Source organism: Lepidochelys kempii, chromosome 5 (genome assembly GCF_965140265.1).
Source record: "Lepidochelys kempii isolate rLepKem1 chromosome 5, rLepKem1.hap2, whole genome shotgun sequence".
Taxonomy (NCBI): Eukaryota; Metazoa; Chordata; order Testudines; family Cheloniidae; genus Lepidochelys; species Lepidochelys kempii.
This window is the reverse complement of record NC_133260.1, coordinates 33730021-33756215: the sequence shown is the minus strand read 5'-3', so window position 1 is coordinate 33756215 and position 26195 is coordinate 33730021. Positions and strand designations below refer to the sequence as shown.

Genomic DNA, 26195 nt, shown 5'->3' with positions numbered 1-26195 from the left:
AATGCAAAATAAAATAGGCCTGAGAGTCTTTTAAAATCATTGTAATATGGTTCCAAACTTCTAATGACACTTTTTTTGCTGTTCGGCATAGGGCTTGTGCCACAGGAAATACCTCAGACAGGAGGGAAATAAAGAACTTGTATGAAAAAGGCAGTAATGCTTTTTTCCTTTATTCATGATCCGCATTTTAACTTTCTCTTTGCTTTGCAGCTTCTCACCCCACTCCCCATTTTAATTGTTTCTTTCCTCCTATTTTCTCCATGACCCTTTCCCTTCCCACACCCCTCCTCCCCCCACATATTCCTTCAGTTCTCTTCCCACCATTCAGAAAAAGCAACCACACTTGGCCCACCCACTTGAGCAGCTCTGATGATCGCATGACCAGCAATAGCGATGTCACCTTTCAGTTTGAGTTTGGGGCACCATGATTGCTTCTCAAGTGGCCAGACTTCAAAGGAGAATGCATTTCTCCTTCATTTCGGCTTCTGTTCTCATCAGCCATGGCTGAGACAACTGGGCTGCTTTGAACTCCGGCAGCTGGACTGCTTTTGAGCTGAACTCTTACATCTGATGCTGAACAGGGAAACATACATTACATGTCTGATGTACTAGTACAACTTAAAAGCAGGCCATCTGCCTCAGAAACTGTGCTGAGCACTCTGCTCAGTTAGGGAAAGAGACAGGAGAAGGAGGAAGTTCTTGTGGGAAAAACATATACAGCAAACTTTGGCTCTTTGTACCTGAATGTTTTAGCTATTGCTTTAAAATATCATTCTAAAATAGAGAATGGAGGACTTTTTCTCTTTCCCTTTTACTCCATTCCTTTCTTAGTTATAGTGAGAAGATGAAATCTATCTAGCCATAACTGCGATGATCATTTTTTCATGGAGGAGATAAACCAAAACGCCCCTAGCAGACAATCAGAAAATGGTTTTGTAAAATTAATAGCCAAAGCCATATTATAAATTCTTTCGAAACTACAGTGTACAGCAGTGACCCAATTCTCCTGTCACTTGTGGAACACTGGGCTTGAAATCAGTGTAACTCCATAGATTTCAAAGTGTTCAGAAATTATAGTGATGGAGACAGTTGTACAAATCCAATCTGATCCAATCACATAGAATTTAAAGCAGTGTGAGTGAGAGTAAAATAAGGCCTACATGTTTAAAAATATAGATCAGAGGGGCAGAGGGCCCACCCACACTCCTCTTCGCCTAGGCAGCAAGGGGAAAGGAGGAGAGATCCTGGCCACTCTTGGGGGAGAGGAGGGGTGAAGGAGAAGTCCTGGCCAGTCAGGGTCTCTCCAGTGGAAAGTAAGGGGAGATGTTCCAGCTGGTCCTGGAACGGGAAAGGAAATGGGGAGAAATCCTGGTGGTTCTGGTCTCTCCAAGGAGAGTGGAGGAGCTCAGAGGGGCAGGGGGAAAGTCTCAGACTATCAGGATCTCCCCAGTGAGAGGGGAGGGGTGGGATCTCAACTGGCCAGGGCCTCTCTGATGGGCAATTTAGTAGTCTGGAATGAAATTTCCCATGCTCTCACAGCCTTCCTCCTATCTCAGTAGGAAGGGGATGTTTGATATCATGGCAGGGGTCCTGAGAAGAGGAAGGAAGAGCAGAACAGACTTGGCTGCTCTGAGGCTTTCCCTCTACCCAGAATGCACATAGAGATGGTGCTTTGATGGGAAAGACGGCAAAGGCATAGAGATTCTCTGTCTTTTCCTGCTGCCATTGGCTAAGCTTGGGGAATAGAGGGGAGGAGAGAGTTGATTGTCTTTCATATCCTTATTCTACCTGTATGTGAAGGCCAGGGGGGCATGAGGCAGCAGCCATTCTCCTGTGGTTGCTGCTCGCCTTCCCCACTCTGTAATGGAGGTGTTGTTTGAACAGTATTTCCAAGAAGCTGTGGGTCTGAGCAGGAAGGAACTTTTTCTTTGTGGCAAAACTGACAAAGTGAGTATAAAATCCTTTTTTTATTTTGACTCCTCATTGTAATAAACTCACTTTATTCTGCATGGACTCTCCTCTCGTTTTATTTTCCGTAAACCATATTTTTCTGCAAACAAGAATAATATCACAGCATCACTTTACCTGTGTTTGTTGAGGGCCTATGTCCATTTTTTTCAGAAGGCGGTTTAAAAATTCTGTGACACTCTCCCATGGGTAAATACTATTAGAACCATCAAGAACTATGACAATATCCAGTTGGGTCTTACATTCTGCAACATAAATTGCCAGATGAGAACTGTCACAAACAAGCGTCAAATGTATAATCATTGCACCAATAATTGTAGACATCACAATGAAGCCTGACTTTTAAAAATACATGTCTAAAACAAACTGGTTTTCAGCAATATTTGCTTTGCCATTTTAGTCCCAGGATTTTACATGTGTGAGTAGTCCCATTAACATTAGTAGAACATTGCATACAGAAAGTTAGGCATGTGTTTGTTTACAGGATTGGGATCTTTACTAAGGTAAACCCTTAATTTTCCAATTTCCTACTTTCCTACTCTGGCTCTTCCACTTAAACATGTCCTAAGATTTTGTAATGTACATCTTACCAGACTGGGCTTGTCAGATGTCTCAGTAACTTGCTTTCATTATTTAAAGAAACTCTTCTGACCATAAGGAAAAGCATCAGGACTATTTTTAGCAATTATGTTTGGACATTACAAAGCATTCTAGAGATTGTTTACACTGCACATTTATTCCAAAAGTAGCAAGAAGTTAGCTTATATACTGACAATGAAAACATTTACTTAACTTGGTAATGCTGGTAGCTTGGAAAAATAGTTTATGCTTTTTGGTATGCCTGTGTGTATACATTTGTCTTGTTCAGTGCTTCATGCTTTCAAACACATGAGAACAGTACTGTGGTATGCATACCTTGTACAGATGGTGCAATGGTATTTACAACTTCAAATGTGGAACTGACATTAGAACAGATGCCAGTTGTGTAATGCAAATGCCCACATTTGTAAGCGTAGAGAGGCCCACACGCCTTTAAGAAACAGAAAGAGTTAAAAGTTAGATAATGAAGCTTTTGGGATATTATAATTCCCTATCAAAGTAAGGAATGTATTTATTTTCTTACCAGAAAGCCTCCTTTCGGGTTAGTTACTAAAGTTGTTCCAAGAGTCATGTTCTCTTTTACTTCCATGACGTTAGGAACTGAAGTGTCAGCTATAAATAGATCAAAATGTTAAGTATTTTGAAAAGTGAAAAGATGTTAAGTTATATGTCCTCTAGTATAAAGCTTCCAAACATAAAACACAGCTTGTTTTCGGTTCTATCAAGTATTTTAGCACTCCTCCTCCCGCCGGAACAGTGATTAGGAGTATAATGAACAAGTAAAAATGCCAAGACTGGCTGTCATCCCAGAATTTTGTCTGGGTCACTGTCTCAAATAGTTTTCCTGAACCACAAAAGAACGTAGAAATAGCAGTGCGATGAAAGCAGGAGATTACTGTTCACACAATTTTGCCGGTTAGAACAAATAAACATTACATCTTGTATAGAAGTCTGCTGTTATATATGTTATAGATTTTACATCAAAATAAATCACTGATATGTAAGAGGTTTCAGTAAAGATTAAAACTAAATAATAAATCTGGTAAAACTCAGCTTGACAGTAACTCTTTTCCTGTCACTATCAAGGATCTCCAGATGCCAGCCACAGTTATGGTGGCAATCCAGGCCTACTCTAATTGACATATTAATTGCTTCATCCCTGTTCTGGTGAGACCACTTCTAGCCAGTGACCATCTCATCTAAAGCCCATTGAAGTAATTGGAAAGACTCTCATTGGCTTCAGTGGGGTTTGGATGAGATACTGAAAAGGTAATCCATGATAATTTAGGGACTGCCACACAGAGACAATTAGTGCCAGTTGTACTGGTGTTTATATAACATAGCCATTGTTCACCATCAAATGGATTGAAATCACCAACACATTTCATGCAGACATAGGGCACTGAAGAGACTTGAAGAGAATACTATTGTTATTAATATTCAAATGTGCAACCTTGATCTGAAAGACTTCCTATTTCATTGTCATGAGTTATTTTATCCCCCAGAATGTAAGCATTTAGCTACACAAATTTAGCTATCTTTTTTTGTAAACAATTTTAATAAAAAAAATTTAGCTATAAACTTGCTAAGATGTCACTTCTATGAGAGCTCCACGCACAGGATAAGGGTAGTCCTCTGCTACCCCTATTTTATTTCATACCTGGTAGGTTCAGTTTTATGCAATGTGATTGGCCCTTCCCTACAGGGCATTTGTAGACATCTCCTGTTCTCTTCTTGGGTTGGCCAACTAATGGAGAACCAATAAGTACCCTGAAAATGAAATAAGTCACATGAATTTTCTCCTCAAAGCATACATTCTTTCTTTTGTTCCATTAGTGGACATGAAAGTCAGTACTGAGTATAATGCACCTTTATAAAACTTATTGGGGGCCCATCTGCAGCAAGCTCTGCACAAGTGTGCAAGCTGGAGAGACAGCTGGAAAAAATGGCATCATATTTTTAGTTCAGAGACAAAGAAAAGTAACCATGTTATCTTCTGCTCCTTGAGAAGAACACAAAAAAGGAAAGAGGTGTGTAAGTGTATGTGTTCATGGATGTGTGGAGGAAAAGACAATGCCAAACGCCAAGGATATTTTGGGAGACAAAAGATTTGAAAAAGTATCTGCATTTGTCTTTTTAAAACATCTTCTCTCTCCTCTCTTATTTTTTTTTCCATTTTAGTTTAAATTACAATTTACAATGGTCTACAGCAGTGGTTCTCAAACTAAGGCCACTGCTTGTTCAGGGAAAGCCCTTGGCCAGCTGGGCCGGTTTGTTTACCTGCCGCGTCCATAGGTTCGTCCGATTGCAGCTCCCACTGGCTGCAGTTCACTGCTCCAGGCCAATGGGGCTGCGGGAAGCGGTGTGGGCCAAGGGATGTGATACACATCCTGCAGCCCCCATTGGCCTGGAGCGGCGAACTGCAGCCAGTGGGAGTCACGATCGGCCGAACCTGCGGACGCGGCAGGTAAACAAACCGGCCTGGCCCGCCAAGGGCTTTCCCTGAACAAGCGGCAGCCCTAGTTTGAGAACCACTGCCTTAATGTATATTTAAAGAACCCACAAGCCAGAAGGTCATGAAATAGTATTTTAAAAGGGGCACCTGCAGTTTCATTACTTTCAATACTTTCTAGTGATTCTGTAATAGCCAGCGTGAGACAGTAATATTCTACATGGCCTCATCAACAACCTGCGGCTATATTGTTGCATTTGTGCAGAAGATTAGTGAAGGTATTACATACTGATAGCCTGATCTAGCAGAATATATCTATTGCCACATGGGCCTCAAACCTGTAGATTGTCATTGGCTGTTTTCCTATCTTGTTCAGCAGAAATATTAGACTGCTGCAGAAGCCCATTTCAAAAATAGGGAAACCTACACCGAATGGTGAATGCTACACAGTTATGCTTCAGTATTCCCAATGTTTGGGTCATTCGACTTCCAATTCAATCCTCTACCCAACCAGCAACCAGTGTGGGAACAGGAATAATTCTCAAAGATGCAGCTGCAGAGAGGACTATTAACTCCCTATCAACTGGACAGGTAATCGGACGGAGATAGTCTTATTCTGAATTCCACTCTCAGTGCAGAGGAGATGGTCCCCTCTCTGATTTGAGCTTTCTCATAGCATTGCCATCTCAGTGGAACATCTAGCATGACATCATTCTGAAGAAGCAAAGACAGCAACAAACTTGGCTGAATAAAACTTTTATTTCAGAATGTAGCAGCAATGAGCAGAGGGTCCAAAGCACCAAACACCAATATAATAATCAAAGAAGACATTTTAGCCCAAATTAAAGGGTATTGTATTATTTGATATTTTGATCTAAAAGTCTTCCTCCAGGTTGGCATAATCAGTGGAGACAATCACTGACAGAACCCATTAGACACAATCGTACAAAGCAAGGAAATATTTACCGTGACTAAAGAAGGCAGAACCTGGCCCTTATTTACTGAAATTATTGAACAGAATACAGTTCCAATGTGTGCTATTCCTGTTATTAAATAGTTTACCATTAGGATATTATGCTATTTAGAAAAAACTCACCATTTTCCTTCCTCATTTTCATACTGTTGAACTGTGTACCCAAACATGTCCTCCACAGAGCCATTGAACGTCATTGCATTTTTGACATCGACATTGAAAGATGCACTGAGGTGAAGCAGAGCTGTTAAAAAAAATTAAATTCAATGTAACATGCAACATTATGTAACTATGTATACAAATCAAGACTGAGTAAAGTGACCATTGTGATTTTGATTAAAAGTGATTTTACTGAGGTTGCTATTGGAGTCAGCCATTTTGCTCAAAATGGCATTTTTGAATAGCAGAAATAAATATTAAGCAACCACATTAAGTTTTAATTTTAGTTAATATTAGTTTCATAACTTTCCTTTATAAAAAATCTTCATTAATTTTAAAACAAAAATATAAGGAAGATTCTGTTTCTGCAATAGCTGAATTGCAGGATTGATGCAAGAAAGCTAGATAAAACAGAATTATAAATTGTGGTATGGGAGAACTGGTTGGATTCTGGATGGATGGATTTTGATGACTCAGGATCTCTTCCTATCTGTTAATTAAGTGTGCTCCAGGAAGGTAATAATAAGGTTCACACTTTGGGTGTAATTTTTGACCATCAGCAGAATATGGAAGAACAGGCTTTTAGCACCAGGCCAGAAGTTGTACATTTTAATTCTACATATAGAGTTCATCATGATGATCCATGCCTTTGTGATATCTATGCTTGACTATTCTAATAGCCTATCAATGCTCAGTCAGAATGGCTTATTGCAATTAGAGTCTGACTTGTTCCTTGTGCTAGAGGGTATGGCAACAGCAGCTGTACCTGTGATCTGATCACTGGATTACCAGTTAAACTGCCCCAGAGTAAACCTGAGGGGCAAAGCTGTGTCTAACTGATAGACTGAGGATGGGCTGGAGGATGGGCTAATTAACCCAGTAAGTAGAAAGGTGCAAGAAGAAAGTGGTCAGGTGGGAAGAGAGATTGGTAGAGTTTTCAGAGTCAGAAGAGATCTCTTGGAGGGAAGATGCCTTCTCCACTCCTTGGCTGAGTGAGCTAAGGATAGGGTGACCATATGTCCAGTTTTAGCTGAGACAGTCCCTTTTTTAAGCCCTGTCCCAGCTGTCACGACTTTTTTGGCAAAACTGGGCATTTGTCCCATTTGCTCTTGCCAACTGATCATCAGTTAGCAAGAGCAAGCTGGACAAATGCTTAGTTTTGCCCAAAAAGTGGGGTGTGACCCCTAGTGGAGCACAGAGGAATGTGCAGGGGGACAAGCGGCAACGCCATCCGCCATCCCCATGCATGAGGGAGAGCTCAGGAGAGTGGCCCGGGCTGAGCCCATATAGGCAGGCAGCAGGGGGGGTGGCTTGGGCCAGCCCTGCACATCAGGGAAGAAGGGAGGAGGACCTCAGATCGGTTCCCTGCAGAGTCCCATTTTCCCTTTGGGAAAATATGGTCACGCCAGCTAAGGAGTGTGTACTATTGTAAATACTGAGCTGCACAAGTCTGTAAGGCTGGTGGGAAAGAGCATTGCAAATAAATTGCACAAGGTGTTTGACCAGCAGAAGGACTCTGGGTGGTTTGTGACTAGAAAAGAGACAGAAGTGGGATGATGCCCTGTCATATTCCTTTAACACTTCATTATTTTTTATAAAACTACTTTTCATAGCCTGACATTACTCTGGAGGGTAAATCTCTTGGCATCATTGGCAGCTTTTGCTACTTGGGTTCTATGATCAGCAGGAATCTTGATCTTCAGACTGAACTAACAGAATCAGAAAAGCAGCTAAGAATTTCTGGCTATTACAGAAACGCACATGTAATAACAGCAAACTATCAGCTAAGGTGCAGATGAGACTTGTGTGCTGTCATCCCTGCTCTCTGGTTCAGAAACATGGATTACATATGCTAAGCACATCAGGATGCTGAACAGCTTCCACATGAGATGCTTGTATAAGATTCTGCAAATAAAGTGAGAAGACAAAATACCAAACACAGAGGTGCTGGAGCATGTGGGATTGACACACTTAGAAACTACTATCAAGAAGAGGACGTTGTGATGGCTCGGTCATATCAGGAGAATGGGTGGAGGCCATATCCCCAAGAATATTTTTTATAGGGAGATTCAAGACAGCACTAGAAAGTGTGGTCACCCTTTATGGCTGTACCATTATGTGTACAAAAATGATCTGAAGTTATTCAACATCAATGTAGACAGCTGGGAGGAGTGCACAGAAGCCCCCGTTCAGTTGGAGGGAACATCTGGCACTTGGTGCAGCTCAAGATGAAGTGGCTTTGATCCAGAGAATGGAAGCAAAGCAAAAAAGAAGAAAGCAGCATGCTGTAATCTTGGACTCCAACTCTGACAACACGTACATCTGTGAAACTTGTAACGAGCAGTGTCACTCTCTAATTAGGCTTCTCAGCCATAAGTCTGACTAGACCTTTTATACATACACCATGATCCAGTGAATCGACAGTTGCCAATATATATCCTTGCTCTAGGAAAATTAGTTTCTTCTGAAGGAGATAAAGAAAGTAGTAGGGGAAAGGATATAAATACCTATTTTCAACTATTTTATAATACTTATTTTTAAAAAAATCCCTAAGCTGTTTGGACCCATTTCTTCTCTCGTCCCCTATTTCACAAGACATTTCTGGCCCAGCAGATAATTTTAATTCATTTCCTTTTCATAAAGTCTACTTTTGGAATATAGAACAACTCCCAAGCTTTTACACAGAAAATTAAGGTACAAGTGGCTGAAAGGGACACAAACTGTTGCTGAAATGATCTCAGTTATCACAACAGACTATGAGGAAATGGATCCTCACATACGCACGTGATATACTATTATAGATTTTACATATTGTTTGGGTACGGCTGGGGATGCTGATTCTCCAAAGCCTCATTCCAATTGGCCAGTTTGGGCATTTTAATGATATCACACCTGTGCACCAACTCTCAATAGGGTACACCAATGAAACACTCAGAAAAAATCCCTAGATACCTATTATATTAAATGGATGGGAGAATATTGTTTGGAGACATAATGATAATAAAGGACTTTGGAGGGACAGGGAAAAGTAGTATGAAGTCAGCAGAAACCAAGCTAGCTTTAAGGTTAGAGTTACTGCCTACTAGGCATAAGATTGAAAGAATGGATGCAAAGCCTTCTCTGCTGAGTGCTTGCAACAGAAATGTTTTCCCCTGATTCACCAGAGAACATCTATGGTACTCCTCAGGGCAAAGCTCAAAACCTTGCTTCCTTTATAGTTTGTGTTGTTTATTGATTGATTGATTGTTTATTTACTGTATGTTGGAGTGGATTCCTTTCCCATTCCCTTTCACGTTCACACACAGTTATACCTGGAGAGCATTACCCTTTTTACATTACTATACCATTCTTCTGTTCTGGGACATTGTGTCTAAAAATTAAACTTCATTATGTAAAGTTCTTCATCTGCATGTAAATCAGTATCAAAGAGGATCTTAGCTTACAGTCATTTTCATGGGTTTCATCTATCTGCAGTTCTAATGTAAAATATGAAGTCACAAAAGATCTCCATTGCCCTTAGTAAACTCAGGAATTGCCTATTTGAATACAACATTATTTTCAACATAAGTCATAATGTATGCATGAAGGATATTGTGAAGAGCTTTCAGCCAAGTTAAATTCCAAAATACTGGACTGAAGAAAATGGTTTTCTTGTAATACTACAATTGTCCTGTCTGGAGTGTTTGCAAATATGACCATGCTTTTTTATTTGTAATATTTCTTTATGGGATGAAACAGTAATTTCTCATACAACTACATGTTCTTATCATGAAAGTATTTGTCTGCATTTTTGTGAGCACTGCCAGAATTCTAACCATTAGCCTCTTGTGGATTGTCTCTTTGCCACACATACAACTTCATACTGTTTTGTTATGTCGGTTCCACACAATGATGAAGAATGACTATTCAGATTGACTTCTCCTAGTTTAAATATAAAAGTTTATCAATTCTTAAACACATGGCATGTTTTCAAACATGAGTGTGTAAAAAAATTCAAGCAGACAGAGCTGGTGGTCCACATAATATTAGTGTGAAATCAGGACCATAAATGAGAAATTATATGTTATCTAGCTCCCCTTCATGTTTTGGCATTTTGTGTCAATGACCCTAGTGATGAATATGTACATGAAAAATGGCCAGATTATCAAAATATCAAGTTTACAGATCAAAGCCAAGACCTTATTGCAAAACTAGGGGAAGTGACCTATCTAATGACCAACTAAGGATGACCATTCATTCATACTTTCAGAATCCCCACACCGTATGCAAGGCAGAGTTTAGAGGCCATATTCTGCTCTTGTTGTGGTATAAATATAGAGTAATGGTGAAAGTTGCTCTAAATTTCAATACTGTAAATGCTGCCCTAGGACTAAAAGGCTCCCACTGACCTCTGTGGTGCAAGATCAGATATTAAGTGTGTAAAAGTAACCTAATGTGAAGGAATCAAGAAAAAGGTAAATAATCAAGAACTATTTACATGCTATTACAACTATTTTAGTAAACAATTATATACTTAAACTTAATTTAATCGCAAAAAGTAATTGATGATTTTAAATATTTATTGAAGTTAAACAACTATGTAAAAATACACATATCAATATGTAACAGTTGTTATAAATCAGTAAATTGTCTAAATAACCAGTGGTCATTTAGATACAACTTTCTTACCAAGCCTAAAATGAAGTGATATGTGAACCTCATATGTGAATCCTTGAATATTCAAATGTTCAATACTGTACTTATTTGCCTTTCTGAAACAAACTCACAAATGCTCTTTTTGTGGTATTTTTGGCTCTAGCTCGGCAGGAAATATCCTAAGAATTGCTTTTCTTGTGATATTTTAACTCTGCAGATTCCAAACAGTATGAGGCAGTGCAGAAAGTCAACTTTTAAACCTCAGAAATGATTTATTATGGGTTTGAGTTGAGGGCTGAGCAAAAAGTTTTATGGTAGGATGTTCTGAGGAGAAAAGGACGGGGATTACTGGGGAAAAAAAAAGACTACTTAGCACATGTCCCTCTCATTAAAATATTAAGGACCATATTGTGTTACACTTATTGATGCTAAGTAGTTCTTTACACAAGAAGTTCCATGGAATGGTTGTGGAATCTGCTCCTTAAAGTTCAAGAGCTTTGTGATAGATATAAATATGTAACTTGTTATAAAAATGACTTGTTAAATCTCAAATATTTTAAAATAATCAACTGGTACAATGAATTTTTGACATTGTCTTACTATAAGGCAAAAAGGGAATCTGGTCTACTGGTTAGAAAATAAGACTGGGATTCAGAATGCCCACTTTTCAACTTCATTTAAATAGCTTGCCATTGACTCAGAGTACAGCCTTGCATAAATTACCCAACATCTCATGCCTCAGTTAACCCACATGTAAAATGTGGACACTTCACAGGAGTGTTATAAAGTTTAATTCATGGATGCTTGTACAGTGCTCCCTGGAAGAAAGATGTTTCTATATAAATTCAAAGCACAACTATAATAATTCCTATTCCACAGATAATAATAATAATAGAAACAATAATAGAATTACTGGAACTAGTAATGGAGAGACATAGGCCCTCTTTATTCCCTGTGTAACTCTTAATTTCAACAGTTTACAAGAGATGAGAGTTGCTCTCCTGTATAAGACTGGGAAATCTAGTGCCCTGATAATATAGAATGGCTCCTGATAGCATCTTTTGCCATGCTTTGTTTCAATTATCTTCATAGATAAGACTTCCACCTTTACCCTTGAAAGATTATAACAGAGTTTTATAATCGTAATCCATTTGGGTGATTGTGACTCAGTGTGAGGACCCAATTCATTTCAATCAACAAAACAAAGAGAAAAATAAATGTTGTCCAGCTTCAGAATACTGTAGACCAGTGGTTCTCAAAGCTGGTCCGCTGCTTGTGCAGGGAAAGCCCCTGGCGGGCCGGACCGGTTTGTTTACCTGCTGCGTCTGCAGGTTCGGCCGATCGCGGCTCCCACTGGCCGCAGTTCGCCGCTCCAGGTCAGTGGGGGCTGCGGGAAGGGTGGCCAGCATGTCCTTTGGCCCGCGCCACCTCCTGCAGCCCCCATTGGCCTGGAGCGGCGAACCGCGGCCAGTGGGAGCAGCGATCGGCCGAACCTGCAGACGTGGCAGGTAAACAAACTGGTTTGGCATACCAGCGGCTTTCCCTGAACAAGCAGTGGACCGGCTTTGAGAACCACTGCTGTCGACAATGTTTCTTGTAAAAACAGAATTTTTTGTGATGAATTGGGTCTTTAGAAACTTACTAGAAGAAATTTGAATAGAGTTTTGTTACCAGAGTGTCCAAATGGAGAATACATTCATATCAGCTGTACTTTTATTGTACAGAAAATTAAAGGAAATACATATATGAGCCTTCTTACAAGTTCAAACTGTATTCTAATGCAATGCAGAAAGCTGTAATATACTAAACTTCAACATACAGTCAGTGAAAGGAACCTAGACACCCTAACGCTCTCCATAATGGATAAAAGTAAGATTACTAAAGATGGTTGGGAATTTTCAACAAAACATTTTTTCATCAGAAAACACTGATTTATCAAAACTGAAACTGTCCATGGGAAAGGAGTGGTTTCAAAGAATTTCTCATTTTGAAAAAAATTGGGATAGTTTCAAAATTGACAAGATGTCTCATTTCAATATTTTTTTAATTAAAAATTCATTTTTTCCAGTTCAAAAGGACTTTGTTTCAAAATTTAAGCTAAGTGTAGTAAAACAAAATTAAAGATCAAAATCAAAACATTAACCCAAACTGATTTTTGTTGTCGTCTTTTCATAAAAAAAACTTTCAAGATTTACTTTTTCATCTAATTTGGTATAGGATTTTTTTTTTCAAAATCTCAATTTTTTTCCTGGGATGGGAAAATGTTTCTCACCCAGCTTGAATGCAAATTAGATTAGGAAGCAGGTGTAGGGTCAAGTCCTGGCCCCAGTGAAGTCAATGGGAGTTTTGCCATTGACTTCAATAGTACCAGGATTTCACCTGTATTATACAAGGAAGGAGAAACACTGATATAGGATTACATAATATCACACACACTTCCCAGTCCTTTACTTGCTTCTTTTCTTTTATTGTCTCAAATTCAAACTCCTCATTCTTCACTTCAAGGCCTTGCACAAGCTCACTCCTACCTATATCTTTGGTGTCATTTCCTTCCACTCCCTATCTTGATCCCTGCACTCCTTCTAATGCTCTCTCTTTACTGATCTGTTCATTCTCCTTTTCTCACTCAGCTTTGTTCCTCCCCATTTCCTATTACTGTAGTGACCAGGGCATGGACAGTCATGCCTAATAGTCAGAGCAGGAGTCAGGCCTAGCTGTCAGAGCCAACGGTCAAAACCTAAGACAGCATCAGGTGCTCAGCCAGGGGCCACAGCCAAAGACAAAGCCAGGGATAAGGTGGAGGAGTAGGGTCCTGGAGTAGGGCAGGACAGTAGGAACTGGGAATAGATGGAAGTCTGGGTTAGGATGGAGGACAGGAACCAAGAGCAGGCAGAAATACAGGGCTCAGGAGTCAGGTAAGCAGGAGGGCTCCATAGTAGTAGCCAGCCAGGGATTCCTTTACCTGCTCAGACAACTTCCTGGTTTATATAGCACTCCTCAGCCAATCAGTGGGCTGGATATTTGCCTCAGTCAGGAACCTTTGGAGTGGGGCCCCCTGCAAGCTGACCCTTCCCAGTTTACTCAGGTGAGCTGTTGGGTAACAATTGTGGCCTGAGCACTGCCTAGGACTCCATGGGACCTGGGCATGAAGCCAGTGATCCCTCAGAATTACCCTCTGTGCTTGCCTCCTCGTCATTAATGAAAATATTGACGAGTACTGATGCTAGGAGAAACTCCTGAGAGACCCTACTAGATATGTCTCGCCACTTTGACAGCAAACCATTGGTAATTACTCTGAGTACAGTTTTTCAGTCAGTTTTACACCAACTTTATAGTAATTTCATCTGGACCACATTTCCATGGTTTGCTTCTGAGAATGTTATATAAGACTGTGTCAAAAGCCTTACTAAAAATCAAGATGTCCCCCCACATCCCAGTAACCCTGTCAAAGAAGAAAATTAGTTTGGCTTGGCATCATTTGTTTTTCTAAATCCACATTGGTTATTACTTATAACTAAGGCTACTATTATGTCACGTAGGTCACGGAATCCATGACTTACATTGACCTCTGTGACATTTTCTTCCCCGGGGTTGGAGCTCCCAACCAGCCCAGCCCCTGCAGCTCCCAGCCCCCACCCTGGGACCCCTCAGCTTCCCAGCCACGGTGGGGGGACTCCCCGCAGCTCCCCAGCCCTGACCAGGGGACCCTGCAACTCCCAGCTGCCCTGGGGATGAGGGGACCCTGCAGCAGCCCAGACCTGCAGGCAGGGGGACCCCAGAGCTCTCACGCACCCCAGCAGTGGGGGACCCGGGAGCCCCAGAAGCAGCAGGTGCTGAACCTGCCTACTCCTTTTGCCAGGGATATTTTTACTGAACGTCAGAGACAGGTCACAGGCTTCTGTGAATTTTTGTTTATTGCCCATGACCTGTCCATGATTTTTGCTAAAAATATCCATGATAAAAATTTAGCCTTACTTATAACTCTATTATTCTCTTGGTGCTTACTGGAACAAATTATTAAATAATTGTCTAGTATCTTTCAAGGTATCAAAATTAGGCCAACTGGCATATAATTCTTCAGGTCCTCTCTGATCCCCTTTTTAAAGATAGGTACTATGTCTCCGTTCTTCAGTCCTCTGGGACCTCATATGTCCTCCAGGAGTTCTCTAACACAATTACTCATAGTTACAAGATTGTTCCAACTCGTTTCAAAAGCACCCTAGGGTGAATTTCATCAGGGTCAGCCAATTTGAATACAGCTAATCTATCCAAATATCGCTGAACCTGTTCTTTCCCAATTTGACTTGTGTTTCTTCCACTTATTGTTAATATTAATTGTATTAAATATCTGGTCACCCTTATTCTTTTGTAGCCAGCCTTGCAAGGTATTTACGTGCCAGATATGCTAAACATTCATATGTCCCTTCATGCTTTGGTCACCATTCCAGAGAACATGCTTCCATGCTGATGATGCTCGTTAAAAAAATAATGCATTAATTAAATTTCTGACTGAACTCCCTGGGGGAGAATTGTACGTTTCCTGTTCTGTTTTACCTACAAACTGCCATATATTTCATGTTATAGCAGTCTTGAATAATGACCCAGCACATGTTCGTTTTAAGAACACTTTCACAGCAGATTTGACAAAACACAAAGAAGGTACCAATGTGAGATTTCTAAGGACAGATACAGCACTCGACCCAAGGCTTAAGAATCTTAAGTGCCTTCCAAAATCTGAGAGGGATGAGGTGTGGAGCATGTTTTCAGATGTCTTAAAAGAGCAACACTGCAATGCAGAAACTACAGAGCCCGAACCACCAAAAAAAAACAAAACAAATCAACCTTCTGCTAATGGCATCTGACTCAGATGATGAAAATGAACATGTGTCGGTCCGCTCTGCTTTGGATTGTTATCGAGCAGAACCCATCATCAGCATGTCTTCTGGAATGGTGGCTGAAGCATGAAGGGACATTTGAATCTTTAGTGCATCTGGCATGTAAATATCTTGTGATGTCGGCTACAACAATGCCATACGAATGCCTGTTCTCACTTTCAGGTGAGATTGTAAACAAGATGTGGGCAGCATTATCTCCTGCAAATTTTAAACAAACTTGTTTATCTGAGCGACTGGCTGAAGTAGGACTGCGTGGACTTGTAGGTTCTGTAAACTTGTAAAGTTTTACATTCTTTTATTTTTAAATGCAGGTTTTTTTGTACATAATTGTCCATTTGTATATTCAACTTTCATTATAAAGAGATTGCACTACAGTACTTGTATTAGGTGAATTGAAATATGCTATTTCTTTTGTTTTTTACAGTGCAAATATTTGTAATCAAAAATAAATATACAGTGAGCACTGTACACTTTGTATTCTGTGTTGTAATTGAAATCAATATATTTGAAAATGTAGAAGACATCCAAAAATATTTAAATAAATGGTATTCGATTATTGTTTAACAGTGCGATTAATCGTGATTAATTTTTTTAATCGCTTGACAGCCCTACTCCCAATGTATGTATAGTACCTCTTTTTACTGCCTTTTATGTCCCTTGCTAGGTATAACTCATTTTGTGCCTTACCCTCTATGATTTTGTCCCTGCATGTTTATTCTTTTATACTTATCCTAAGCAATTTATCCATGTGTCACCAGCCTCCTCCTCTTCTTCCTGTCTTTCTTTTTCATCAGGATAATTTGAAGTTGTGCCTTTAATATTTTCTCTTTGAGAAGCTGCCAGCTCTCCTGAACAACTTTTTCCCCTTAAATGTTCTTCCAATGGAACCTTACCTACCAGTTCTCTGAATTTGTTAAAGTCTACATTTTGAAGTCCATTGTCCATTCTGCTGCTCTCACTCCCTCCTTTCCTTATAATTATGAAAACCATCATAATAATATAATGTTGGTGCCACTCTGTGTGCAGGTCATCTGGGCACATTATCTTCTGCTGAAGTACTGTTGTAAAATTCCCAGATTTTCCCAGAATAGAGTGATGGAAACACAGGTAGAATGGTAGCACAAAATTGGACACATGGCTGTGCTGTGGAAGAAAAAAGAAACCACCACATATCACCCGGAAGAGATGTCCTTGGTTACTGATTTAACCAACAAAAGCCAGGAAAAAAATTAAAGCTCAGATCTGAAATCTGTTCTTAGCATGACCTATAGGGCACACCTACCTTTCAATTAAACACCCATGACTGGCCCATGTCAGCTGACTTAGGCTTGCAGGACCCAGGCTGCGGGGCTGTTTATGATGAGATTGCCTATAATGGCATGTGGCCCATCTTGTGACTGCTAGCAGAAAATATCTCCAACAGCCAGAGATGGGACACTAGATGGGGAAGGCTCTGAGTTACTACAGTGAATTTTTTCCAGGTGTCTGGCTGGTGGGTGTCACTGACGTGCTCAGGTTCTAACTGATCACCATAGTTGGGGTAGGGAAGGAATTTCCCCCCGGGTTGGATTGGCAGAGAATCTAGGATTTTTTGCCTTCCTCTGCTGCATGGAGCATGGGTCATTTGCTGATTTGAACTAGAGTAAATAGTGTAACGTGATGTCTTTAAATCATGATTTTAGGTCTTCAGTAACTCAGCCAGAAGTTATGGGTCTATTACAGGAGTGGTTGGATGAGGTTCTGTGGCCTGTCAGGTGCAGGAGATCAGACTAGATGATCACGATAATCCCTTCCAGCCTTAAAGTCTATAAGTCCATGGTTTTAACTGTAGTGTAGATGTTCAGGTGCAGGCTGGAACCCATCTCTGGAACCCTGCGAGGGGGAGGGTACCAGAGCCTGGGCTCTAGCCTGAGCCCAAATGTCTACACCACAATTAAACAGCCCTGCAGCCTGAGCCCTGCAACTCCAAGTCAGCTGACACAGGCCAGCTGCGGTGCACAAGAGGGATTGTACCTTGCATCTAACAGAGGCTGCATATTGGCTTCATGTTTATCTTTATCCCCAACAGCTTGTAGAAAGATCAAATTCAAATTTATTTGTATTCGATTTTGGCCCCCAAACACCAAACCTAAATATATATCAGTCTTTGCGCACAATGGTACAAAGGTGCTTAAGGTTTGACACTTTGTAAAAAGAAGTTAAACACTAAAAGGGTTGAGTGCGATGCAAAAGGACAAAACAGACTGAAACACCTCACAGAACGCTAAATATATAAAACTGAAAAGCCTTAGGAAACTACAAAAAAGCAGCTAGGAAAATCCAACATCTATCTAACCATGACTCTGGGTAATAAAAGATGACAGGGGAATTTAAGATGAAGATTAAAATGTTGTACAGAGTATAAAAGTTCAATCAGGAACCTTATGCAGGAAAAAAATACTGCTATAATGTTTTGTACAACACATAATGCATCAAATGCCATTATAAGGATATTTGAATACCTGAGAACTTATCAACATATTTTTATAAGATGCACTCTTTTATAATTAAGTGATACTAGGATGGGTGTCCCATTTTATGAGGCAATAATCGAGTTCCTGAGTGCCTTGTACATTAGTTTATGCTGATGTGGAACCAAATTATTGCCTTGTAAAAGTCTGCCTATTCCATTAGTGCTCTTATGGTCCATATGAAAATTGGAAATAAATAGGATAAAAAAAAGAAATTTCCAAGTTATTGACAAATTACTGAAGAGAGTTATTTAGAAATGGCAATAATGGATAGTTGACTGGGAGTGTTTTCTGGGCTTCACTGCTATGATTAATGTGAAAAAGAAGTCAAGTAAAACCACCATTTTGCACTTACAAAGCACCTTTCATTTGAGGACATGAAGCAACTCTGAAACTGAGGCCCAAAGCTCTTCACAAAAGTAGGTGTTATCCTCACTTTATAGATGTGGAAAATGAGTCACAGTCAGAAGTTGCTTAACCAAGGTCACATTGTGAGTTGGTGAAAAGCAGAGCTAAGGATAGAAACAAGAAGGCCCTCTCAGTGCTTGGATGCTATCACTAGACCTCACTCACAGAAATGCTAATAACTAACTGGTGGCTCAAGAACACGGAAGTGGATTCCTCCATTGTGTAATATAAGTGTAAGAAGCTTCACACTTTAACTTTTGCCTGAGTTGTGATAATGTCACCACTGAATTGTACAATCTTGGTCTATTATTTATCAGACCAGTATTCTTCTTAGTGAAATATAGGACTAGTTGCAAACATTCCACATGGAAGAAAATATTCATTTGTAGTACAATGAACTTCTGTGAACTTAGGAGACAGAGTGCTTTAGTTTCACAGCAGAAGTCTGAGACAGCTATGCTGGGAGTTCACATTGTATTTAATTCCAGTTGGCTAAATATCAGTGTCTGTATTTCAGAAAAAGCTTTATAAAAAGTTTTATACTTTATAAACCTTTCAGTACAGTTTAAATCAGGCTTTTTATTTCTCTGGACTACAAAAGAACCTTTTTATAATATTGCCTCCAACTAGTATTCCTTAATCCTTAACCTTTGAGGAGCAAAAGACTGACTTTCTGGATAGACTCCAGTCCACTGAAAAACGACTTTTCATTATTAAAAGTAGACAATTGTCCAATAAAACAAGGCAAAGAAATATATATCTTGCAAAAAGCTCCAAATTCAGTAGTCATGACTTATTCAACCCCAATAAAATGCTTTGTACAAACCAGCAAATGAAAGCTTCTTTTACTGGCTTGCACAAAGTGATTTGTATTGGAACATAGTTTTATAATGTGGTATCAAGCCTGGAAATGTATTGAATCAAAGCTTTGTAATCTGTTCATGAATGAATAAGACTGTATAACAGGAAAAACTTTTCTAAATACAATAACAGAGTTTTAGAAAATGTCACCTACTAAATTGTACAACCATCTGAATAAGCCCATTGAATTTAGAAATTTGGAAACTGGCATTTGTATGTATGCAGCTCTTAACAATTTGCACATTTCATTTTATGCAAGAGGTTCCCAGAGTGCTTTACAAATATGAATGAAGCCTCACAAAGAGCCTTGTGAGGTTGTTAAGTGTTGTTATACTCTTTGAAATATATGTAAACTGAGGCACGGAGAGGCTGAGTGATATGCTGAAGGCCACACAGCAAATTCTAGAAAACTCTTCAACTCAACTATTCAGTGATCTCCAGTCCATCTCCTCATATATCCCTCCCTGAGTACCATTGACTCTACTCCACTATCTAGAAACTCAGCTCTCACTCCAGTTTGGACTCTGAGGTCCACTCCCTTCTGTACATTGCACTTTCTTCCTTAGGTCCTGGCATATCATTTTCTACCTTATCCCTAAACCAGACTCCAACTTCTGTCCCCTGACCTTATAGCTGAACAAAGGATAACATATATATTAATTTTATACAGGCCTAGGAAGCAATACATTAGAGTATCTTTAAAAATTATTTAGGCTATAATTTGTTATGAAGAAATATTGAGACTTTTAAAAAAACCAAGTAGTGTGATGGTACAGAAAATTATTTTATGCAAAAGGTTAAGTGAACACTATACGCTTTGCATGTTGCAGCATTTTCTAATCTAGCACTTTCTGTCAGTTATGTTGTCTTTAGAAATAAACACACACACTACACTTTTACCAAGCCCTAGACATGTATTACTTCTTCCATGGTATTTTTTCATCAAATGCCGCTACTAGTAAGCTGGCTTCTTATCCCCAATTAAAAACACATGCCTTTACACATCTCTACACAATATCAGTATATTAATATTACCCTAAATACAAAGACATATGTCTGATAAGAGCCTGAGAATTTCTTTGGAGCACTACAAGTAGCATTTGAGTATCTAGTCTTATTTTTTCTACCATGCTTCAATGTTCCTATGTATTTTTAATCACAATAAGTGATTTCATTTTAAATATAATATTCTTTTAAGAACAGATTTCTAAAATATGAACTTGAACAGGAAGAAGCAAAGAAATATTTTTAGCTCTTACATTAGCATTGCAGTTTTTTGCTATCACACTGAGCTCCCAGAAATACTATAGTTAATTTTCTAACTGTTATCCATCCACGCACATCAGTCCTCCCCAAACAAAGGTTTTTTCAACATTGTTCCTCTGCTTCATGCTGAAGAGTTTAGCTGGTATCTTGCTATACCTGGCAGAAATAAGTTAGTGAGGCAAAATCATTCATTACCTTGTTAAATTTACCACCAGGGTTAAATCTGCTATAATAGCAGTTCTAAAACGTTAGCAATCCAAGGCCCCCCATTTTGATTTAAAAAATTTTCACAGACTCCGAACCCTCCTGCTCAGCCCCAAGCCCCGCCCCCATTCTACCCCTTCCACCAAGGCCCCACCTCCAGCCTAGCTCTTCCCGTCCTCACTCCACAACTGCCCCTCCTCTTCCTGCCCCTCCCCCGAGCATGTCCCGTCCCCACTCCTCCCCCTCCCTCCCAGCGCCTCCTGCATGCCTCTGAACAGGTGTTCAGCAGTGTGCAGGAGGCGCTGGGAGAGAGGGGGAGGAGTTGAGGGAGGGAGGGGAAGGTTTGATCAGCGGGGCCCGTGGACTCCCTGGAGTACCCTTGTGGACCTCCAGGGGTTACCCCAGTTTGAGAAATGCTGCGCTATAACATCCTTGACTAGTATCACTCTGCTGCTTTCTGTAGTCAGTAATCAACCGGTTAAAAAGATATGTCTTAGTGTCAGAGAAGTTCTACAATATTGAAGTCAAAGCTCGTAACACAAATATGTGAAATCTTTTAGGAATACATCAGTAGGTCTACTCCTGTGCATAAATGTTTGAAAAAGTGGCATCTTAAACAATGTATGTGGTGCCTATTCTTCACCCAGAGAAGGATTCGTTTCTGTAATTAAATCATAAGCATATAAGTGACTGTTAATCTCTCTCCTCATCTTCCTCTTTGATGCATGGCTGTCATAACCATACAGCTAAGGGTAGCCTAGAATTCCTCCTTACCTGTAAGGGGTTAAGAAGCTCAAATAACCTTGTTGGCACTTGACCAAAAGGATCAATGGGGAAAGAAGATACTTTCAAATCTTGCGGGGGGGGGGGGGGGCTTTGTTGGTGTGTTCTCTGGGGAAAGCAGAGAAGCGTCAGGTGAAAAAACCCCTTCTTCTATAAACCATCCTGTACAAGTCTCTGATATTACAAAAAGAGTAAGTAAATAAGGCAAGGCGCGTTAGATTACCTTTTGTTTTCAACTTGTGAATTTTCCCTTTGCTAGAGGGAAGTTTATCCCGTTTTTTTGTAACTTTAAAGTTTTGCCTAGACGGGAATCCTCTGTGTTTTGAATCTGATTACCCTGTAAAGTATGTACCATTCTGATTTTACAGAGGTGATTCTTTTACCTTTTCATTAAATAAAATTCTTCTTTTAAGAACCTGATTGATCGTTCATTGTTCTTAAGATCCAAGGGTTTGGGTCTGTGCTCACCTGTACCAATTGGTGAGGATATTATTCTGAAGACTTCCCCAGGAAAGAGGGTGTAGGGCTTGGGGAAATAGGACTCCTTTCCCTGGTTCTTTGTCTATGCACTGCCTGGCCCATGCCGCCCAGGGCTCCAGCAGTGATTTAAAGGGCCCGGGGCTCTGGCCACTGCTGCAGTAGCGGCAGCAGCGGCCAGAGCCCCGGGCTCTTTTCAATCGCGGCCCTGGGGCGGCGGCTCCTTTTGCCTGGGGGGCGGGGCAGCAACAGGCAACACTTTAAGTAGGGTCCTTTGCTGTGGCAGTGCTGTAACATCAGCAGAATATGGGCACGTATTGGCAGCCACTTTTTACTGGTATGCCGTACCAGCCCGTACCGGCTTACTTTCACCCCTGCATATAGCAGTACTTCCTAACTTCACATACAATGACAATGCGTACAATCCAACAGGATATTAATGTTCAACAAATCAAGACTTTTTAAATGATACCTCACAAGACATACTTTGTACAAAACATATCATAATTATATGACAGTGGTGAATATGGGGGTTCCAGGGTGCTACTTTGAGGTACAGAGTGTCAGAATGAGTAATTGTATAGGGCAATAGCATAGACTGATGTAGAGCAGTTAGTGCCATAGTTTCACATTCCTGGTAAATTAAAATGGGATGGCAAATTTTTATAGCTCTCAGCACAGTCCCAATGCATCCAGCCTCATCACTACATTAAGTTGACTGCTGTGTCTAACAATTTTTCCTGCATTATTATCAGAATTGTCTGAAGCCTCTCTATGTATGGTTCATGAGTGGCTGGGAGATCATTCATGTAACTCAGTTAGGTGTGTCCCTGCCTGTGGATGGCTGTGTAAGTGGAGTGCCTGCCAGAGACTTGTAGCTTGACACTAGCATCACAGTGTGAGGGATAGCCCGGGTGGGTGGGTTTGGAGGGCTCAGTGGTCCCATGGTCCAGGTTGCACCTCGGGGATGCCGTGACACTTATCTAGTGATCTCTAGAATGGAAAAAGAAAATATAACAACTCCCTTCCTGCATTCTATGAAATATAAACATCGGAGCCCAGTTATCAAAACTGAGGGCTACCTAAAATATATTGTTGACATCTCACTAAAAATGCCCAAGAACAGTTTTTGCCCTGTTGGCTTGTTCATTGCCAGTCCAGGCTACACTATAATTTATCTTCCCAAACAGCTTCCCTGTGGATTTCTCCCGCCCTGAGAAGATCTCCGCAAAGCTTGTCTGGCTAGAGGCAGATATCAGAGTAGAAGTAATTTGAGGAATGGAACTTCAGCATAAACCTTTTCTGAAAATAGCTATTTTTCTCACTTCTTTGATCCTCAATAGCCACAAAACCTTGTGTCTGCCATGCCATATGCTGAACATATAGACATTCAAGCCTCATTCTGATTCCATCAGTACAGGCTGAAGCAAAAGAAGAAATCATCCAGAAGGAATAGCAACCATCCTTATGTGATTCTCCCAAGCCCAGCTAGCCTAGGAAGCAAAGGAGTGAATTAGTCTCAACTCCAAGTCAGTTGCACATCATACTGCAACTAGCCTTTAGAACTGACCTTGGAACAGAATGTTTAAGGACAGACTTGTAATTTGCTACGGTACAGCAAAAATGAATGCAGCCATGCAGGTATCCTGAAAGCCCCAGTAGTCTTACATAGGGTATGCATTGTTCATCTTAAGGCTCTACAGGGGTTAAATATTAATACCTCAGTGATATGAAAAACTGTTATCAATATAAGGCTCAATATTGAGCCAGGAAATCAGTAAGAATAAGGATCAGGACTTCAGGCATCTAACTTGCCTTATGACTTGACATTAATTTATCTCATGGCATATATGTTGTATAATTATGTAATAGAAAACCCAATTATAATGCAAACAGGGAAGTGAGCAAAGAAAAAGTTTCAGAGTCTGATGGGAACGTAGACTTCACTCTTGGAATTTCTTAGCACAAAAGCCCTATTCATGTTTTTCACAGGAACAATTTATGGGGAACTCTAATAATACATTAAGTTTTTCATTTGGAAGATAGTTTTGGAACAATGTTCAGTAACTGTTTCTATTCCTGATCCAACATCCATTAATGTCACAGAGAACCTTTGTGTTGACTTTAATGGGCACTGCAGTAGGCCCCATGTAAAAATATTAAAATGACCTTCAATTTTTTTCTTATTCATAATATTTAGTTCATCAGGACTTGAGAAATCTCTATCATTTTAGCAAAATAAATAAATAAGCAAGCAAGTAAATAAATAATGCCACCTAACTCTCAAATGTGCTAAAATGGAAGTCGGGAATAGGTTTTGGGGCCTAAATTTGGGCTTGATAATAAGAAGGCCCAGTAAAATATGAGTGAAGTGACATAATTTAGAGGCAAATTAGAGATAAGTTAGAACATACCAGGTCACATTGTAAATATGTTTTGGTGTTAACAAATGTTTTTAGGGAAATCATGCCGTATCAACTATTTGAATTCTTTGAGGGGGGTCAACAAAACATCTGGATAACTGTGATCCAGTGGATTTAGTGTACTTGGTCTTTCAGAAAGCCTTTGAAAAGTTCCCTTACCAAAGGCTCTTAAGCAAAGTAAGCAATCATAGGATAAGAAAGAAGGTCTTCTCCTGGATCAGTAACTGGCTAAAACATAGGAAACAAAGTGTAGGAATCAACGGTCAGTTTTCATAGTGGAAAGAGTAAATAGCAGGTTCCCCCATGGATCTGTACTGGGACCTGTGCTGTTCAACATATTCATAAATGATCTGGAAAAAAGGGGTAAACAGTGAGGTGGCAAAGTTTGCAGACAAAATAAAATTACTCAAGATAGTTAAATCCAAAGCAGACTGCAAAGAGTTACAAAGGGATCTGCAAAATGGGGTGACTGTGCAACAAAGTAGCAGAATATATTCAGTGTTGATATATGCAAAAAAATGCACATTGGAAAACATAATCCCAACCATACATACAAAATGATGGGGTCTAAATTAGCTGTTATAATTCAAGAAAGGGATCTGGGAGTCATCGTGGATAGTGCTCTGAAAACCCCTGTTCAATGTGGCAGTGGCAGTCAAAAAAGCAAACAGAATATTAGGATCCATTAGGAAAGGGTTAGATAATAAGACAGAAATTATCATAATGCCAGAATTGGAGAAAGTACAGAGAAGGGCAACAAAAATTATTAGGCGTATGGAACAGCTTTGATATGAGGAGAGATTAAAAGACTGGGGCTGGTCAGCTTGGAAAAGAGACAAGTAAGGGGAGATATGATAGAGGTCTATGAACGGTGTGGGGAAAGTGAATAAGGACGTGTTATTTACCCCTTCACATAACACAAGAACCTCAGGGGTGGCCCAATTAAATGAACAGGCAGCAGGTTTAAAACAAGCCAATGGACATTGGAGGTGGGCTAGCCCCCCAACCCTGCCCCTTCCACCCAAGTCCGCGCCCACCAGAGCCCAGCCCGCACGGTGGCTGCTGGCCCCTGCCCAGGCTAGTACCCCCAACCCCCCGATCCCGGAGCAACAGGCAGCGCGGCCCCAGCCTCCCCAGGCCACGCCGCCCGGCCCGCATGCCCCAGCCTCCATGGGCCATGCCGACTGGCCTGACCCCCGCCTGGCTGCCCCCCACCAAAGGTGCCCCCCCGGTGGAGCTGCCAGCCCCAGTGCTGGGCAGTGCGGCCTCAGCGCTGGGAGGACGGGTGGCATGGCGCAGTCCCGGGGGCGCACTGCAGCTCCCAGCCTGCCTGCCTGCCTCAATCTCTGGCACAAAGGGAACAGAGGCAGGACGGGGTCTGGGGGTGGAGCATGGGCGAAATATGTCAGGCTGTTTGGGAAGGTGAAGAGGTTCCCGTGCCTACGATACCTGCTGCCCATACCAGTGGAAGTACTTCATACAATGAACTCTCAGCTTGTGTAACTCATTGCCCGGGGATCTTGTGAAGCCCAAAAGTATAACTGTATTCAAAAAATAATTAGATAAGTTCATGGAGAATAG

At 40.6% G+C, this 26195-nt stretch overlaps 1 protein-coding gene across 3 annotated transcripts in view; it reads right to left on the bottom strand.

The window, feature by feature from the left end:
* ITGA1 (integrin subunit alpha 1) overlaps positions 1-26195 on the bottom strand; it is a 129590-nt gene that overhangs the window by 80614 nt on the left and 22781 nt on the right. For 2 of the 3 annotated variants that reach the window (XM_073343911.1, XM_073343912.1), the window contains exons 2-6: positions 6117-6237; positions 4229-4338; positions 3092-3180; positions 2884-2998; positions 2086-2213 (exon numbers count right to left, since the gene is read on the bottom strand). In XM_073343911.1, coding sequence (XP_073200012.1) covers positions 2086-2213; positions 2884-2998; positions 3092-3180; positions 4229-4338; positions 6117-6237 — 563 coding nt within the window. The remainder of the gene's footprint in view (positions 1-2085; positions 2214-2883; positions 2999-3091; positions 3181-4228; positions 4339-6116; positions 6238-26195) is intronic. The other variant, XM_073343913.1, reaches the window with a different exon arrangement.